At 34.5% G+C, this 20,235-nt stretch overlaps 3 protein-coding genes and 1 pseudogene across 3 annotated transcripts in view; 1 reads left to right on the top strand and 3 right to left on the bottom strand.

Annotated features, from left to right (window-relative positions):
* Positions 1-8,184: 8,184 nt before the first annotated feature.
* On the bottom strand, positions 8,185-9,777 carry LOC142630069 (uncharacterized; annotated as a pseudogene).
* A 46-nt stretch (positions 9,778-9,823) lies between these two features.
* Positions 9,824-11,954, top strand: LOC142627823 (uncharacterized). The gene is made up of 3 exons (XM_075801719.1): positions 9,824-9,858; positions 10,951-11,448; positions 11,513-11,954. The coding sequence occupies exons 1-3, from the start codon at positions 9,824-9,826 to the stop codon at positions 11,952-11,954; spliced, it is 975 nt and encodes a 324-aa protein (XP_075657834.1).
* A 3,702-nt stretch (positions 11,955-15,656) lies between these two features.
* On the bottom strand, positions 15,657-17,644 carry LOC142627999 (hydrophobic protein RCI2B-like). Its single transcript, XM_075801918.1, has 3 exons — positions 17,383-17,644; positions 17,190-17,285; positions 15,657-15,932 (listed from the first exon to the last, which is right to left on the bottom strand). The coding sequence occupies exons 1-2, from the start codon at positions 17,470-17,472 to the stop codon at positions 17,202-17,204; spliced, it is 174 nt and encodes a 57-aa protein (XP_075658033.1). The 5' UTR covers positions 17,473-17,644; the 3' UTR covers positions 15,657-15,932; positions 17,190-17,201.
* Positions 15,657-20,235, bottom strand: part of LOC142628000 (hydrophobic protein RCI2B-like) — a 55,094-nt gene continuing 50,515 nt past the window's right edge. The window contains exon 3 of the mRNA XM_075801919.1: positions 15,657-15,932. The gene's annotated coding sequence lies outside the window, so the exon portion shown is untranslated. The remainder of the gene's footprint in view (positions 15,933-20,235) is intronic.

Here is a 20,235-nt window from a genome sequence, read left to right as displayed (position 1 = left end):
GTTTCTTAAGTTCCACTCTTAAGATTTAGTCATATGACTACTTAACTGAAAAATGTACTTTTATCCCATGAGAAAAAATCCACATGGCAAAATCTTAAAATGGGAACCTAAAGAACAGCACCTAAGTATTGTACCTAAGTCTTGCCCTACTTTAATTGTCAATATTTAAAATTTTTATGCACAAGCCAAACATCTTAAATTAAGTTGATCTTCACATTTCTATTTTCTAGTCTAACTCGTTATATATATATATATATATATATATATATATATATATATATATATATATATATATTTTAATGTTATGCGAATGACAGTTGCAATGAGTTCAAATTTATCCAAGGAATTGTTGAAGAGATCTCAAATTCTAAATTTAATTGAACACCATTATTTGTTGCACGATACCTTGTTGGAATAAATTATCTTGTAAAGACCATTCTTTTAGATATTGAGTTAAATGATGGTCATATAATATGTATCTATGGCCCCGGGGGAATAGGTAAGACAAATATCGTAAAAACTATTTTTAATAGAATTTGTGATCATTTTGATGGATTGTTGAGTTCACTTAGTGCAAACTTGTTGCATATTTCCATGATCGACATAAAGAAATTACTTCTGATCTCTCTGAAGGTAAGGTGTGGAGTGATTATGCCATGGAGATCAATACCAAAAATGTGCACAAAGCTTCAAGACACACTATGAGGGCATTTAATCATGAGCTGCTATATATCATGTTCTTACCCCGTACAACGACCATAGAGGTGAAGGGGTAAACCACAGTCATGAAATAAACATATTCGCTAAAACATGTGGTTGTGAAAAGTGGCAAAACATTACAATCCCTTGTTCACATGCAATTAAAGTTTGTTAGAGTCTGCGACTTGATGCGACCAGCACACATATTCACACATATTACAGTTTGGACAACGCCATTCACACATTCACATCAATTTGTGGTGCCAAAATTAGAGTCATTGTGAAGGGACGTTAGTAGGCCACGATAGGTGTCTAACCCAAATCTGTTGCGGGCCAAAGGTCGTCTTGTGAAGTCAAGAATAAGGAGTGAAATGGATAGGGTACGGCGAGAAGGGGGAAGCCAGAGGCAAGATTCGGACTTGAGGGAGATTCAATTGAGGTAGCGATGCGGAGTGTGTCATGAAGAGGGACATAATCGAAGAAGATGTCCCATTTCCTGTGGGGCTTCGACAAGCGGTGGTGTTCCAAACTACACAAGTGCGATTTTTATATAATATGCTCAGAATTTCATTTGCTTTTTGTTCTTCGCATTTGGAAACTAACGAACGTATTTAAAATGTTTGTTAGGCGAGTGGAGACTTGATTTTGGAATGGCATTGTGCATGGAAGTTGTGGTTATCTTGAGTATGGACAAATGCTAGGCGACTATGTTGTATCAGTATGGACAAGTGCTAAGCAACTATGTAGACTATGTTGTATCGACTTAATTGTTATTTTGTTTATTGCTGAATGTTATTGTAATTGAACTATTCTCAATCCATTGTACTCGTTACTTTAGTTGTGTTGTGCAGCTTTTTATTGCAACTGACTTCAAAATATGTACTGATTTCATCTGCATCTTCTTGGGTTGGTTCTCTCATCTTTATATATATTCTTCAATTCTAACTAGAACCTCAGAGATGCAGCACCATCAGGCTCTATCCAACAACCACCAGCAGTCCACCAACAATCTCCAACAAGGTAATGGGATCTAATCATTAAGGTTGCTACTGCAAAGGATCGAAGAAAACAAAGAAAAGCTTTTGCCTATAATGCCAACAATATGGAGGGAGTTTGTGTCTTTTCTGGTGTAGCTAGTACTTTGGCAAGTTCAACCACAGGGGCCTTGTTTGAAGCAATGATAGTTGCTGCTACTATAGCTAGGGATCATGACTTTCATCATATTTTATTTTTAACTGATAATAGGAATGCAACTCAAAGTTTTTAAGAAGGAAAAGACAACAGATTGGCTAGATATCACCAGGGTGGCTGATCTGAATTTTCTTATCCTTCATGGTCTGATTTGTAATTTTTTTTGTGTGCCTCATGTTATGGTTAAATCTGTCTGGTCTGTAGCTAAGAGGGAAATTATAATGCCAATGAACAATAACTGGTTTAATCCAGTTTTTTTGCATTTGATGTACTCTCCCCTTGACTGGTATCAAATATTTATATATATTATGCTTGTATCTAGTTGATTACTACTACCCATGTGATGTGTTCTGAATCTGGTTTACAGCACGTGAGGGAAGAAAAAAAATTCCTTGCAAAAATTGAGTCTTTTAAACTCGATTTCCATTTGGATGGCATGTTTCTAAATAACTGCCAGTAGAAATTGAGTTTCAAGGGCTCGATTTATACTGTATTTATTTACCTAAAAGCCACTGAAATGTAAATTGAGTTTCAAAGACTCGATTTTCATTGGAATTTTTTCCAGTGGCATTTGGCTATAAATAATTTTGAACTCTCGGCCTGGCATACTCACTGCTGGTGAACTCAAGTACTAATGTCTAATGCTCAATTTAGCCTGTTTTTTCTTTTTTTTTTATAAATAATAAAACTCAAGTATGATATACTCGATTTATACTTTTTTTTTCTTTTGTTTAATAATGGAACTCAAGTATATAATACTCGAGTTCCACTATAATTTTTTTTTCTCACTCCTGTAAGACCTTATCCTCACCTTGCAGTGCCAAGGAAAGAATGTGTCATTTGAGGTAGAGCTCATTGGCCATATTCTTGCCTAACTCCTATATATAAAATGTAAAATAAGCCTGCCTAACCCAATATATATCATAACATTTTTTTTTTCTCTTTATAATCTCAGAGGACCAGCAAATTGGTCTTCCCTAATTCATGAATTTGTGGCAACCAATTCCCTTGTTCCTATATCTGTTCCTTATTTCTTTATTACCATCCATACAATACCAACCCCAAACAAATGCCCATAAGAATTCTAGTGAGGGGGAATTCACTTACCATCCATACCATGCTAACACGTCACCAACACTTTCAGCCTAAAAAAGAAAATCTGCAAAATATTTTTTGGGGAGAGTTAATGAACACTGTATCCTTGGCCATTATTCAAGCAACTCTAACTTGTTTTTCTTATAAATTAAAACATCAATTGTTAAAGTTACTATCAAATTAATTATGAAAGATTTCATTTGCAACCAAGACCATGATAATAAATATATACTACTAACTATATTATAATTCAAGTACAATAGTTAATTTTTTTTATAGTAGCAACCAAAATCATTTTAGCTACTCAGGAAGCATTTTTGACCTTCTCTCTATCTGAACTGTGATTGCACTTACTGATGCAAGTAAAATTATGAGGGAAAATTATTCAGGCACAAGACTGGTACCAAGTGACAACTTTGCAAAGTTAGTCGCTGTTATTGAAGCCATTTTTTTCAGAACAAACAAGAGAAATGAAAAAACTAGTTCAGACAAGAGAAGAAAATTATTCTATGCCGCATAGATTGGTATTAAATGCAAGCTATTAGAATTTTCAAAATACAAACTTTAGCACAAATTCTTTGTCAGATGCAAGCTATTAGTATTATGTCATTCTTACCTTATTGATGAGCAGCAAATGCAGAAGCCACAGTAACAGTTCCATCATTGGTTTCGACCACTAAGAGGTCAGAAAAATATTTAATTAAACAAATATTAAAGTTCTTCAAACGCCCTTAACTGCAACAATGTAAAAGAAATCTTATGCTAGAGATTTCCCCTAGAAAATAATGGGAGGAGCAACTGCAGCTAAGATGCAAACGCCAATGTGTACCTGCATTGAAAAAACCAGAATAAAGGTTATCAGATTAGAGGTAATCCATATGTGTACCTGCATTAAAGTCAAAACAGAAATGAACTTACCAGGTAAACCAAGAAAAACAACCCAAACTTAAGAGCACTATCACTCTTGTAACAAGAAATGGCACAAAAGCAACTATAAAACCCTTTGTATTGACAGATATCTGTAACAGTACAGACTGCAACACCAAGAAGGACTAATATCAACAGCATAGCCCCCTGATATCCACAATCAAACATTATCAACTTTCCAAAAAGGCATTTCCATTCACAATCAAACAGATTACAAGGCATTCCCTTTATATGAAAGTTTTATAATCAAGCTATACATATTCAGAACCAAAAAGGCATTTTCTATATATCATTTCAGCTTGTTCACAAAATATACATGCCTAACTTTGTACACTTGTTCTTCACAAAATACTAGACTACCCTATCCTTTCTTCACATCAAAATGCTTGTTCACAAATTCTGTCAGCTACTTTTTTTGAACCTTATGCTATCTCGTATAAAGTTTACCATGCAGAGCAGGAAGTCTTGCATGTCCTTCGTCAGATGCCTCGTGCCTAGCTCTATGTTTGTGCCCCCTTGTCCCACAAGGAGGTGCCTTTGATATGCGTTTCGGCCGACCTTCTGGCTCTGCAGGTAACCCAACAGCTTACTCAGCCTGAACATGGGGTGGATCGATGCCCGAAGAAGGGCCAAGAGACGTACTATGGAAGGGTGGCTCCTACTGCATGTCAGGAAGGTATCAATACCTAGGTCAAAGGATGGAATGGGTGACAACTCAAGAAATGATCGTGGGGTGGGTGGACGGATGTCAGACCTAGGACATGGATGTGGGGTGGGCGGAGGGATGTTGGGGGTAGGAGATGGATGTGGGGTGGATAGAGAGGGATCAGGGGTAGGGACAACTTGAGGGGTAGCAACAGGTGAACAATGTGCTTTTACCTTTTGCAATGCTAGGCTGCCCCAATTAGCTCCTCTGAAAAAAGGATGTGCTTTTACCTGTAAGAATAAGTCAACACAGTCAAAATGGCAAATCTATGATAAATTAATATTAGTTCTTGTTCAAGTCTTCATAGTGCAGAGACTATGCTTATTGCACTTTTTTTTACTAAAAATAAATAAAAAATCTTCTTGCTTGGTCAATGATAAGAGTCCAGAAATTGGAATACAACCTCTGCTGATCCATATGCTCCTGACCGCTCCACTGGATCATGCATAAGAAACCTAAAGAAGAATAGGATTGAAGTCGAATAATTATTTGACTACACAAACAGACATGAACTAAAATGAGTGCTTCGCCACTGTGAATGGTAAAGTATAGTCTAAATACACACCAAAATGGTAGATCAAGTTGTCTAACTGATCCAATTTGTGGGTATGACGCAATGTGAAGAAAATGACAATAATCTGATTTTGCGCGAACACATGTAGCTACACCATAAACTTAGGAAATAAAGGGAACAGTAAGTAAATTACCCAATGTAAAAACTATATGTAGGAAGGCATGTCTGTATGCATGGTGTTAAAATTACATTAGAAGAAGATATGTTATCAATCTCAAAAAAATCTGTTAGTAACCTCCAAATTCAAGGCAAAAATCATACCTTCTTTTTTGCTTATTTAGTAATTTTTAAGGTTTTTTTTATAAATATTTTTTTAAAGAACTTTCTGTTTCTGACATTCATACTATCTGTTTGTGCTCACAACATACAGTGAATGAATAAAGCAAGACCTAAATGCGCGCGCATGCACACACACACAAAATTGATAAGACAAGCAATTACAAGCCAATATCAACACATTAAAGGCACAAAGCATAACTGATCTATTAATTAAGTCTTGGGCCTCATAGGACATGTCGCTAGGAATAGAGGGCCAGGGGATTTTTCTGTTAAGAATATTGTCAAAAATTATCTGCACACCCATGAAAAAAAGTGTAAGTGTTAAACATTTAAGATCTCCGATGGAGAATTTTATTCAAACAAATATAACATATATTATATTTTGAGAGGCATTATCTTCCTCACTTTCCTTTGGGAGTGAATGCGTAGAGGTTATGCTCATTTTCTTCCTCAGCTAAATCCTTGACTTCCTGATGGGATTTTCTCTTTGAGATTGATCTTCATTATCTACCATAAATAATCTATACGTATTGTATAAGTTAATTTGTTGACAAAATGATTAAAATCTAAAAGGCTTTGTCTATGATCTGAATCATCTGTGACAAACAAATGAAGATAGTTTTGTGATTTAATCATAGATTACACTAGGAGATGAGCTAGATATGACATTGTTAATGATTTTTGGAAGTCCAGTTACAAAAGCTTTTGTGTATACTCCAAATTTCCTACAGAGAAGAGTATTCTTTAACACAAGTTTCAAATGTATAAATTATACATTTGTAGCAACTTCTTGATATCACATAGTCCAGTCCTTTCAAAATTAGGGAACTCAAAAAACTCTAATTTATACTCCATAACACAAAAAACCAATAAAAATGGTTAATCAAATTGCATTGATTTTAGCTTAAATAGCTTGAGAAACACAAAGACTTGTACTGCACTGGTATAATCAATATATCCATTGGGAAAACCTATATTATAGCTGATTTTCAATAATTAACATGCACATAGAATTTTCAAAATCAGCATCAAACTCTCAGATAAAATAACAAACATAGCACCACCAAACACCTCATAGATCCAACCCATACTTAAATTGATACTATTGTTACACCACACCATTAACACTTAGAAACTTCTTTTTAAGCATTTCTTCAATATAATATGTTCGTGCCTCTTAGATCCAACCAATACTTCAGATTCCAAAGGACATGTAATCCAAACCCTAGCCCCAAAATTATACCAAAGGACATGTAATCCAAATCATAGCCCCTAAATCATACCAATGGTGAGGAAGAGATATATCTACCGACGGAGAGAGAGAAAACGAGAGAGAATACCAAAAATTGTTTGGATAGTTTTGCTATGTAATTTCCATAATTTCTCGGGAAACAAACAGAGAAAGACAGACCAGTAATCGGAAAATGGAGTGGCCAAGAGTGCTCAATCTATCAACGGCTCGCTTTTCGTCGGAGATGAGATAGCTGACCATCGCAAATCAACCCGTCGGAGATGAGATGAGCTCCAATCTTTGAGTTTTTTAAATTATAATTTTCTTTTAATTGAAGTCATTTTTCATACTTTTTGAAGTACAAAATTACTAGTTAATATATTTTTTTTGGAAATCAATTAATATTTTATATTTAAGTTTTGTTAACATCTACTTTTCAATAATAATAATAATTATAATATTCATGGTCAACCGTACAAAAACAGTAAACAAATAACAAAAAATGATAGTGGTAGAAGTACACAAAAATCCCCACTAAGAAATGAAAATGCCCCAGCTCCACTGCCCTGCATAATCCTAGAGCATGTTCTTCAATCCAATCATTGCCTGCTTCTATTCTTGCCCGCATAGCCCCAATACAATGACACCCGCCATCACAGATAGCCACTCCCAAAACATGCCCCCAAGTTTCTTGTAGTTTTTTAACATTCTAAGTTTTAACCATATTCCTTCCATTTGAAAGCCAATGTTTCATACATCCTTCATGACTGCTTGAACTTTGCCATATAGGAAGCCTTGTATTCTACCATTTTCTTCTTTGCAACAATCTCTTTCAACTTTAATTCTTTCTTTCTGTTTTTTTACTTTTCTTTTCTTCTTCTTTTTTTTTTTTGGGGGGGGGGGGGAGATGGTCATAGTGGGTTAGCAAAAAGCATTAGTAGTAGCAACACGTAAGAACCTAAACCGAAAAACAAAGACTCCGTTTCTGCTACAGCAATCTCTTTCAATTTGCCATCTAGGAAGCCTTGTATTCTTAAACATGGACACAGCTTTAGATTTAGTAGAAGAATAATAAGCTTTAAAATCCTTTGTTTCATGCTGCCTCTAAAGCTTCTTCGACAGCCAGACAGATGATTGTCTGCTAGTCCTGAGTTTCCAACTATGGCAGCCAGCTACGATCCTTTTGCCGTCTCAATCTATGAAAGCAAAACCTCACCCTCACCCTCCCCATCTTATATTCTTTGATACCAGGCACTAACAAAATACCTTGCACGCATTCAGTACAGCCTCGATCTATTGGCATATTAGAGACTTGCAGTAGAATAAGATCTATGAATCTAGTCTCAAACTGGGACTCTTGAGTAACCACCTAAGAGGGCAGTATAATACACCCAATGCCTGGTCAAAAGTTTGGCAACAACATCCTTGCACAAGAAAATTGTGACAAAATATCAAACAGTAAAAGGAATAAACAAAATTGGGCACATAAATGAAAAGAAATACCATCTCATAAAAAGTATAGAATTTTACTCAAAGCAAATATACCACTCACATAATGACAATTGATAGGTTAAAATATAAAAGGTTTCTTTGATCTTGAGAAACTAAATAACCTTCACACAAACTTTGAAAGCAGCTCTTGAACATATTCATCCACTTGATTAGACAACTGCAAGTCAATAAACATGGCAACAGTTGTTGCGTTTGCTGAAAATCCCTTGACAACCATCATTTTGTGATATTTTATTGCCTTTGATGTCTCTCTATGTTGCAAAAACCCTTGGATTAATGTGTTATATGTGTGATGGTCAGGTGAACAGCCGTTGCTATCCATTTTCTCAAGCAGCTCACTCGCTTCATCAACTAGTCCGTTCTTGCAAAATCCATTGATCATTATATTGTAAGTCCAAACATTAGGATGCGATCCTTTTGCAGGAAGACCACTAAAGATTTCTCTTGCAGTTGTAAGTTCCCCAACATTGCAGAAACCATCAATCAAGATGTTGTAAAACACAATATCATGGTCCAGCCTTTTGTCTTCCATCTCTAGAAACATTGTCATCGCCTCACCAATTTGTTTGTTCTTACAAAATCCATCTAACAAGATGGCATAGGTTTGGGGATTTGGATGTTGACCACAAGCTTGCATCTTATGGAATAGCTCCAATGCAGCTTGGGGTCTCTCTGCTCGACATAACCCACCTATAAGAGTGTTGTAAGTCACTACATTAGGAATCATTCCCTTGTTGGACATTTCATGAAATAGACGCATTGCCTCATCTAATTTTTTACTTCTACAATATCCATTTATCAATATGTTATAGCTACGCACATCGGGAGAACAACCCTTCTCAACCATCATATTAAACATCTTAACTGCCCCATTTCTTTTATTTTGCAAACAATAACCATCAATCAAAGAATTGTATGAGACTATGTTAGGATCAATGCCTTTTTGAATCATCACTCCAAAAACTTTTTTTGCTTCACTCAACATCCCTTCCTTGCATAGAGCGTCCACCAGTATATTGAAGGTTCGTACATTTTGCATGACCTTCCTTTGCCCCATCTCATTCAACAAGGTAGCCGCCTCCCTCCACCGGCCAAACTTGCATAGTCCTTGACAACACTTGGCTGAATGTCTTTACTCATCATTTCAGAAAAAAGGTTCAAAGCCTTAGTTTCCAATTTGTCCTTACATAAACTGTCAATGATTGTGTTATACAGCACCACATCGGGTTCACAGCCCCCTTTCTCGATCAACCTGAGCAACCTAATAGCCACACCAGTCTGGCCAATCTTACACAGACCATTTACTATTGTTCCACAAGTAATCACATTAGGCTCATACCCTTTCTTCACCATTTCCTCTACCAACCTCACAGCTCCAAAAAAATTACCTTTAAGACAGAGGCCGTTGACAAGAGTGGTTAGAATTATACAGTTTGGCAGATAGCCAAGTTTCAAAATTGTTGCTAAGACAGAGAATCCAAAATCGACCCGATTCAAACGACAGTAGCAATTAATCAAAACAGTGAGAGTATAAACATTGGGAGAGATTCCAAATGATTCCATTCGTTTAATTTGAGTAACGACTACAGAGTAATGCTCCATTCTTGCAATGGCACCCAATAATAGATTAACATCTGGTAATAGGTAACAGTTTAGTGTGTAATAGGTAACATCTGGTAAACCTCTCATATCACATAACGCTTAAATACCTAAAACTTAATGTTCATCATATAATATAAGTTTAAAAATCTAATTATATTATTTCATATAAATTATATTACCATTTTCATTTAAATCTAACCTAAACACATGGCCAAATTTTATTGGTTATATCTAATTTCTCAAATATAAGAAATACACTTAAAATCCTAGCCAGTTGTCATATTAGCCCAAATATTCCCCTCCAATTAGGGGCGGCAATTCGTGTTTGTCAGGTTCATCAAATAGCATCCTACCACTATTATTTTCTAGTCAAATTAGAGAGAGTTTTCATCAAATAGTCCCCATAATTCCCATCCAAACAATGAATTCGCTTAAACCTTCTGAAATGTAAAAACTCAAAATTGGAAATCCCTACGGGGCAGATTTGTCATTTCAAAGTTTAGGGGGCAATTACAAATCAGGTGATAGTTTAATATATATATCTATATATATATTTTACAATTTCCCCATACATCCGAATGTACACAAAATGTAGGAAAGAAAAAGTTCTTTATTTAATCTAAAATAATTGTCTTACCATAAATCCTTAATCCGAAATTCCTAAAATGGTAGGGGTTTACCAAAATTGGCCAACTCAAACTCAATCTAATTGTGATTTAAGGATTTGTTGACTTGACTCTTGGGTATCGACATTACCAAATTGTATCAAAACTTTATACAGTCAAACCTAAAAAAGTGTGAATTATAAAAGAGATCGTATGTTTATGCCTATGAATAAAGCGCGGAGAGGTTTGACAGAAGTTCATTATTTTTTACAATACCGAAAGCAATACACATCTTCTTCTGCTCTGCTATTCCACCCACCCAATCCTTCTCATCATGGGTTTAGGTTGTTGGGGCCACAAGAAGTCCATCATGATCATCCATCCACATCTGTTGATCATCATCTCAATATCAAAATCAAAGACCCCTTCATAGATTTATTGCTAAGTGGCAGCTTTGATAAGGAAAAATTCATGCCACCTATACCTTATTTAAAGCGTTATCAATTTCAATTTTGTCGTCCTTGCATAGATCTTTACCAGTGGGGGAACGATCATCAGAGTCTGTATGCTCTGAAATTCCTTTTAGAGAAATCTTGGAACCACAATTCACTTACCACCCTCAAAATTATTTGCTTCTTCCTAGGAAAGGTGGCAAAGCAAATTTTTTTGCCTCACTTTTATGGCTCTACAAATGCCACCCTAAATCACTAGCATACAATCTCGAGGTGTTTGCCAAATTCGGTTATTTGAAAGACTTGCTCGAAATTCTTTACCGGCTCCTCTATGGCTATGAAATTCGGAAATATGAATTTTATGAGAGGAGAGAAATTATTACGGTGAAGAATTACAAAAAAGTAAAGCTGAAATACTCAAAAATAATTGAAGAACCATCAGGGGAGAAGCAAATGACAATGCGGTTGAGGGACCAGAAAAGAATTCTAATGGCAAAAAAGGCCATTGAGAAATACAATAACGACGAGGATTATCGCTTTTTATATGAACGTATATCCGATATCTTTGCTCGACTGTTAAAATCCGATCTTGAGTTCTTGAATATTGGCCAGATTGACAAGATTAGTTTGGCTGCATAGTGGTGTCCTTCTCTTGAGTCTTGACTCTTCTTATGATCGTTCGACTCTCATTTGTGAGAGTGTTGCTAGAAAGCTCTTCCCTTATGATTCTGATGCTGAGTACAGAGGGATTGAGGAGGCTCACTATGTTTATCGAGTTCGAGAACGTTTGCGAAAACAGGTCCTTATCCCACTTCGCAAAGTCTTGGAGCTGCCTGAGACTTACATGAGCCGTCGCGAGTGGGACAGTCTTCCATATGATCGAGTCCCCTCTGTTGCTATGAAAACTTACAAAAAGTTATTCTTTAAACATGATGACTGGCGAATTCGTCGTCACCTTCGGTATCTGAAGCGGTCGGTGAAGCCAAAATTCAATTTCAGCAGATTGCTTCCTCACGAGATTTTAAGTTTGTTGAACTATGCATTTGGGAGGAAATCGCAGAGTATCATTGGAGGAGAGTAGTTGAAGACTTCTCTAGCAAAGGATGCTTTCACAACTGCAATTCAATCTTTAGTACTGCACCATCTTATAACTTCTCAAACTTGTGCTATGCTTTTAGTCTTCTAACTTCTGAATTCTGTGAGAGCCCATGGAAAGGAAAAGTGGCTGTACGGAATACCTCATTTGATGTGGACTTTATAAAGATTGAAGGAGAAGATCTTCGATCTAAGCTCAAGACTTTGAAATCTCATGATAGCATCTTTTTTGACGTTTTGGATATTTTGGATAAAGTCATAAATTTGGCTCTTGAATGCAACCTGAGCACAGATAAGATGATAAATAAAAATTTTATTTTCACTTATATTGGCAGTTCAGTTTTGTGTAGCTGGGAGACTAATGAAAGTGAATCAATCAGAAAGAAATTTGAAATGAATGGCTATGTGATCCCAGATGTAGTGTGCTGGGACTTGAAATTTCGCTTGATTCCTTTTGTGATTTCATCAGCTGATGTGACATTTATATTTGGTTGCTCAAATGATATTTTTAGAGTATTCCTTGAGGGAGATGGAAATTTGGATCCTGTGGCCATAATGGATGTAGAACTATCAGGTGAAGAATACAACAAACTCGTTGTGCATGATTGATTCTTGGGGGGTTTTCTTACTAATCCTGTGTGCTAGATGACTGAAGGTACTTACTCTACATGAACTCTTGTTTATTTTCATTTCTTAATTGAACTTCTTGTTCAAAATAGAGTCCATGAAGTAATGTTCCTCATGCAATGCTTCCTACCTCCTATAATCTTTCTCGATTAATTTTACTTATTATGTTATCCCATTGTTTGATATGTCCATAAAGGCCTCTTTAGATATGCAACACTAAGATGATCTAATTTAAAGTACATGTTAGAATTCTTCAATCTAAAATTATATATAAAAAAAATTCTTAAATTTAAGAAATTTAAGAAATTTGCAATGGAGGGGGTAAATTAGATCATATATAACTTCTAATATAATCAAACAATGGGATTAATTTTACTTATTATGTTACCCCATTGTTTGTTATCTTTAAATTTTAATTATGTATAACTTCTAATATAATGAGTTAACAGCTGTTATAAAAACTGTCATTTGCCCCTCGCCACTATCTTAGTATATTTGTAGTTATGAATTGTTTGATTTATCCGAAAAAAAAAAAGAAAAGAAAAAAAGAAGAGAGTTGTGGATTGTTTGATTTTAAAAGATAACCACCTCTCCTTTACCCTATTTTTTCTCACTTTCTTGCATTTAAGGGTTTTTTTTTTTGGGTGTATATCTTTACTTTGACAATTTTACACCTACTTGATATGTGCTGAGTGGTATGCAATATTCATTTCCCTTTTCCATTCAATGATAAATGGGTGTTTTTACTATCCATTTTAGTGAGACCTCCATCATTATTGTAGAAAGTTCTTGCTGCAGCGCTTGGCTGGTTTATAGTTATATTAGCATGTGGTGGTGGAACCACGTTCAAGGGCTGCAGTGCTTGGCTGGTTGTAGTTCTTACTTTTTTAAATGCTGTACCCCAAAAAATAAGAGTTGGCCCGCTAGAAGAAATTATTGATGTCATCTAATGATCCCAAAAAAAAAACTGGTGTAGGTGGTTTCCCTAACAAATTTTTTTTAAAAAAAGTTCTTATAGTTGATATACTCTCGTAATAGACTACTTTCAATTACAACAATTAACAGATTTGTAAGTAAATTGTAAAACTCAAAGTTTTGAATTTTGTTCCATTCCAGCAGAAACGGCCAGAAAATCTCATACCGGTATGCAAATTAGAACAATATACACTGAACCCCTAAATCCCTTTGTGCCCGAGCTTACAGAACTATGGTACAATGGTATTACTCTATAACTGCTTCTAACTAACTAACTAACCACCCAATCACTCAACAGCTGTAACTAACAGAATAATACCCATTACAACCATTAACTACTCCATTAACTAACTACACAATTACTTAGAACAACATATACTCTAATGCACATGGTAGCAGCAACCCTTGCTCACTGGCATAGGCAGCCCTTGGCCACATCGGCACCCCACGCACCAGGCATCAGCACCCCAGGCACCAACAACACCGAATACACTAGAGCACTCCTATCCATCCTTAAAAGTTGTTAGTATATTTGGTATATTAGTGAAAGATTGCATTCTTTTCCCCCCCTTTCATTTGTTCCTCCTGTACGTATTCTTCCTGTTTACCTTTGTGCTTAAATAAATTGTTATACTTATCAAGGAAAGGAAACAATTGAATCTTCTTGTAGTTGTTGCTAAAATCTTGTGACAGGAAATAATGATGTTTGTTTTGAACCTATGATATTGCAGTTTGGGGTGCTTGGGTGAATTCAGAGACCTCTTAAGCACATTGCCCCATGTGCCATAGGGAATGACAGTTCAAAGAAAAAGAGGAAAGTTGAATGAGACATAATTGTTGTGTATTGGTCAATGTAAGGTGAGGCAATTAGGCAAATCTTTGATCTGGAACTGGAAGCTTCAGTTTTCAATCACTGTATTGTATTATATCCATGTTATGAGAAACGAGAAGCTTCCTTCTTGCTAATCTTCTACACACCAAATAATTGAGGTGTTTGATAATCACAATGGTAAACTTTTAGTACAAAATATAAATTACTCCCAATCAAAACAGAGGGGAGGGTGGATGTTGGTAAGCTCATTTGTTTCTCAAATTGGTGAAACTACCGTTTTGGCTGCTTGTGACCTTTTGTTTTTGTCATTGTTGATTGATTGATGATGATGTTATCGTACTACCTAATGTGAAAGGAATTTGCTTCCACATGCCACCTTGTTGCTTTGTCAAGCTTTTATTTTTTTAAATGGATAATTCCCTTATTTTTATATTCTAAAATGTTGATGATATCTACATGAACTTTATAGCACCTTCTTATCATAACAGCAATTAAGGTGGTGGTTGAGATCGTGTGTTCAAGACCTACTAGATGCGTGTATGTATAAATTACTCCCAATCAAAACAGGCAACCATATTGATGAATGATGACAAATCTCTAAGAAAATACTTTTACATTCATAGGTTGGCCATGGAGGAAAAATACTCAGAATTAGCTACTATGAGAGTACATGTTAATAAATAACAAATACTTATTAGTTACACATTCTTAAAAATGAAAAAGTATATTTGTGAATGCTTAATTGGTTGCACTATAACGAAATTTATGGTGGATTAAATGTGTACAACTAAAACTTTCTTTTGAGAAAAGTAAATGAACATCAATTGCACTTTAATTTAAAAGACTAAGGCACTCCTTCACAAGTTTCTTAACAGCTTCAAAAGCTGTATGTCTATAAAATTGTTTAAATTTAAAGTAAGATGCATGCCTTCTTCTTTGGTTTTTTATTGAGCTTGTGCTTTAGTTAGATGCATGTCATCTTCCTTTTCTTGTTCTATTCTCCTCCTCAGCTCTTGTCCAAGGAAGCCATCATTGTTAACAAAGACTAAATCTATGGTACAGTTTGCTGTATTAGATTGTCACCTAGTACTATTAGCATCTAAAATTCTAAGAGTGACTGCTTTTTTAAGGCATCCCATAAATTCAAGTAAATTAAATAATATGAGGACTAGCTGTTTTGCTTACCAATAACGCAAATGTAAAAGAAAGACAGATCACTCAAAATAAAAAATCATTCCTCCATAGACAAATTGGTTGAAAAAGAACACAAATCACATTAAAATATGAATAGGTTTTAAGAAACACTAACATGACGAATGGTACCCACCATTCGTCAAAGTCTTAATCACATAACCAATATTCCACCTTTACATCAGATTAAAAAAAGGAGGGAAAAGAAAAAGAAAGGAAAAGAAAATCTTAAACACTTTGACACACAGAAAGAAGAATCAACTGTCCATCAACGGCCATAAACGAACCCCAAATCAGAAAAACAAAAGACATATTGGCGTTCACAGGTCACACCTCCACCTGCCCAAAAAAATATGCAAAAACTGTCAAAAGCTTAGCCCAGCTCAATCATAAATAATTAGAGGAAAAAGGCAGTCCACTTAGTCACAATTATTAACTTGAAAAACAAGAAGTATAGAGCAGGTTACGTCAAGATCACGCGGGACCTATGCATTAAACGCTGTCTATTGAGTCTATCCAGCCCCATGAGTCATGAGTGAGAGAGAGAGAGTGACATTTGGGGCCTCTCTGCTTTTGTTTTTACTTTTAAGAATTCTCTTTACAAATACATTGTAAGAGCATTCTCATTGATAAAAAATTTAACATTTAATCTTTTAAAAAGTTATTTTATTCATTTTAAAGTCTCACTTTACTATACACTTTACTATACACTTAACAAGTTCTATTATTTTACCACTTCATTTAAATATATATTTTTTAATTTTTTTTTTATGTTTTCAAATAAATACCATTCATACTATATTTTTTGTACCAAGTAACTACCATTAAACAAATTTTTTTTTTTTTTTTACAATCTTACTACAGTGGACTGCTAGATATAACTTGTAACTAGATTGCAAAATTAATAGGATTTACAATTTTTGATGGAGCATATTTTTTACAAACTTGATATTAAAATTTAGCAGCATTTGCAATTCTTAACGGGAATACTCTTAACAATTTTTTTTTTTTTTTGTTGATGTGAAAACTGCCAATAATACAACTTCTGTCAAAATTTGTTATACGGAGAAGGAGAATGATGGAATGATGGAGTAAAAGTGATAGTTCGTGTGAGTTTACAATTTCACCCTTTACAATTCTCCAAGTAAATAGATTGGGTGCAAAGTTGTGATTTTAGCTTCTTTTTTCTTTCTATTTTCTTTTTAGATCAAGTTGTGATTTTAGCTTCTTTTAGTAGTATCAAATCATCTAGTTGTTAGCCCCAAGAAGTTTTTAATTCAAACTTGTTCAACTTAGAAGAAAAGATCAAAATGCAATTTCAAGTGAGTTATTCTTCCCATGTTATTTTCAACAACAAAAAACTGCAGACTTCTTATACAACAACAGTTTATCTTCAAGGTATCGATGTATAAAAAGTAACTCATGCATCTCAAACGTTTTATCTTTCGTATTCAATTGCCACATATTACACATCAAGTGGAGATCGGTTATTCTAGTCTAAAAATATATTTATATAACATTTTGTTTTAATAAATCTTTGATTTATATAAGAAAAAGAAACAGAAGCAAGGGGGAGAGAGATAAGTGGATGCTTACAAAGATTGAAGTTCACTTGGTGATGGCATAGACAGCATAAATAATCCCAGGGATATAGCCGAAAAGGGTCAGCAACAAACAAATCCAAAACTCGATCTGAATTATTTATCAACCACATGAAAAATGAATAAGAAAGAAATATAAAAATTAAAGAAATATGAAAAGAAATAAAGAAAATGAATGAATTAGGTACCTGGCAACCAAACTTGAGGAAAACCCCAAGAGGAGGCAAAATAATGGCCAAGATGATATCAATGCAGGTAGCTGTGCCTTCATCAGCCATTTTCTATGTATGTAGCTTTTTCTTTGGTGGTGTTGAAAATTGAAGAGGCTAAAAGGGGTTTTTGAGGGGAGAGAGAAGAGTAAATGAAAATTGGAAAGTTATTATATATGTGTGTATATTTGTAACTAATCCAATGACTACTTGTGTGTGTGCTGTGTGAATGAAACTGCAACGGAGAAATAGGTGAATATATAGAGAGTCAGTCACACGGACCACACGTGTCGTCACATGAAAAATGAAATAATAGACGCGGTTCCTTAGTTGTGTTAACAAAGTGTGTAATAAGTCTATCTATCACATTCGCATTACACTTTTGGGTTGAGAATTCAGATACGAATCATAGTCATAAGTCATAACACAGCTAGCTTAAAGTCTCATAAATGGAGGAACGTGGCGAAACCCAAAGTTTCCCATGTGCAGCCTTTTTCATTCTTATTGGACAGACACCTTAATCTTTCCCTCTTCGCTCCACGCGCCTTTGCAACTTCCCTATCCTATTTTTTGGTTCTAAATTATCACTAGTAACTTATAAAATACTTAACTATTTCAATTCACAAACTCTTATCTTATCTTATTATTTCAGACTTAATTCGAATATTGCATTGTACCAAAACAAAATCCTACCTTGGAATATTTGTCTAATTTTTTTTAGTAAACAGTAATGCTTATTAGAACACACACAAAAATAATAATATTAGTGTTTTAAATCAGGTTTATAATACATTATTTAACTAGAGTACAACTACAAAAGGGTCTAACCATTATAGTTGTTGGCATCATAGATTTTAAATTTTATCTTGTCTATTCAAAATAATTTAAAATGCTAATGGACCATAGGGAATGGATAATGGTCATGTTTGGCGTTTTATTTTAATTTTTGACCTTCCATGTGATCTTAGGGTAGTGAAGTTTTAGGCTTACTATGTAAAGTTGGAAACGAGAATGTTTAATAGTTTTATTAGTGGCATAAGAGTTGTAATTTAGTTTTTATTAGTGGCATAAGAGTTGTAATTTAACTAATTGACGTCTCTTAGTATTTTTAAGAGAAACATCTTGTATCAAAAAAGAGAACTAGCTATTATTTAAACCCCCTTCTTATTATAACTATCAAAATAATAGTAATAATTTTACTAATATAAAAGGTTATTTCTACTTTTTTTTTTCTATTGAATCTTATTAAATTTTCAATTATTAACTGTAGTGCACGTCTGTCAAACCTAAAATTGCATCTATCGATGATTCAATAGGGGTAGGCACACATAGTCAACGTGGTTGAGCATTTTTTGCTCCTTAGTCCACCAAATCCCTGTTAGAAAATGGCTTGAATTAAGGGTGTGCAGTGAAAAATGGCTTGAATCAGGGGTGTGTAACCAACCCCTAATTAAACATCAAAAATCCACATAAGCATTTTAGTGAAGAAAAGAAAGGCCATGTCAGATAAACAAAATCTTTAAAAAAAATTGAAAGAAAAAAAAATTAAAGAAAACGATTTTCTTTTTTTTTGTAAATCCTCAATTTCTTCTATTTTCTTTTGTATTCTTGCACTTTCTTAGGTACCAAACACAGTACCCAGCAAAACAACAATCAGAAAAAGTTCCTCTATATCTTAAACAAATATTAAACACAAAAAATGTAAAGAAACTGCAAAAAACTTGGACAAGAAATAATTCAATAAAATTGTCCAAGCTATGAAAAGACTCATTCCTCAAAACCCAAGCGCTGAAAAGATTCAATACAAACTATATAGTACATTATTAAACATTCTAAAGTTGACCCAAATCCTAAAGCATTATATTGAAACAATTGGAGAAAAGTTTCAATTTTTGTAACGTTATTGGTCTCATTCCGAATAACAAAAGTCATAGAATCATTCCCAATGAATTGCACTTCGATTAGACAATCCACACCAATAGACAGCCCAAATCAAATTCAAATGGCTTTTTTCCTTCAAATTCTTTGCATCAACGAAATCCACGATGGAGGCTGATTCACCTTTGTCCTCAACCCAAGCATGTCGCACCACCGCAGTTTAGCCTAGTTTAATTGTTGGGTTTTCATGTCGTCGTTGGTGGCTGAAGCAATCTGAAGTTGCCCTTTCTCTCTTTGACTTTGGGGCGAGGGTTTGTGCAAGTGATGTGGATTTTGTTTTGTTAGGTTGTATTTAAGAATTTGGGTGAATGGTAAGGGGTCAGGGTGAATCTGTGCAGCCTAATATTATTATTATTATTATTATTATTATTATTATTATTATTATTATTATTATTTCCAGATTGTTGTGTTTCTGGGTAAGCTTTTGGTAGCTAAGGCCTCGTTTGAGAGGAGGGAATGAAATGGAATCGAAAAGAATGAAAAGAATAATTTTAGAATATTCTTCTCTTCCCTTATTTGGGAGTTTAAGTGGGAGGAAATGAAATGAGTAGGAGGAAACACTCATTCCTCTCTATTTCTTTAAAACCTCAAATTTTCATTCCCTTCAAAATTGGGAGGAATGGGAGGGAATGAAATTAGATTTAATGAATTTTTTACTAAAACTCCTAAAATACTCCTATATATTCAACCATTTATTTTAAAATATGGGTCTAATGGTAATATTGTCATAAAATGATTCCATTTCATTCTCTCTATGTTACTCCCAAACAAGATTACTTACATTCCATTCATTTTCATTCATTTACATTCTTTTATTTTAACATCCAATCAAGGTTACTTAATTCCATTCCATTCCATTCTTTTCCCTTACTTAAATACATTCAATTCCATTCT

The sequence above is a fragment of the Castanea sativa genome, chromosome 3 (genome assembly GCF_040712315.1).
Source record: "Castanea sativa cultivar Marrone di Chiusa Pesio chromosome 3, ASM4071231v1".
NCBI classification, from domain to species: Eukaryota; Viridiplantae; Streptophyta; class Magnoliopsida; order Fagales; family Fagaceae; genus Castanea; species Castanea sativa.
This window is presented reverse-complemented; position numbering and strand designations above follow the sequence as displayed.

Bases quoted from the DNA above. Each gene is read 5' to 3' on its own strand.
- LOC142627823 (XM_075801719.1), top strand. From the start codon at position 9,824: ATGGCACCCAATAATAGATTAACATCTGGTAATAG. The intron at 9,859-10,950 runs GTAACAGTTTAG...GTCCTTGCATAG, and splicing joins AGATTAACATCTGGTAATAG to ATCTTTACCAGTGGGGGAAC. The intron at 11,449-11,512 runs GTTAAAATCCGA...TTGGCTGCATAG, and splicing joins TCCGATATCTTTGCTCGACT to TGGTGTCCTTCTCTTGAGTC.
- LOC142627999 (XM_075801918.1), bottom strand. From the start codon at position 17,472: ATGGCTGATGAAGGCACAGCTACCTGCATTGATATCATCTTGGCCATT. The intron at 17,286-17,382 runs GTACCTAATTCA...TAAATAATTCAG, and splicing joins TCCTCAAGTTTGGTTGCCAG to ATCGAGTTTTGGATTTGTTT.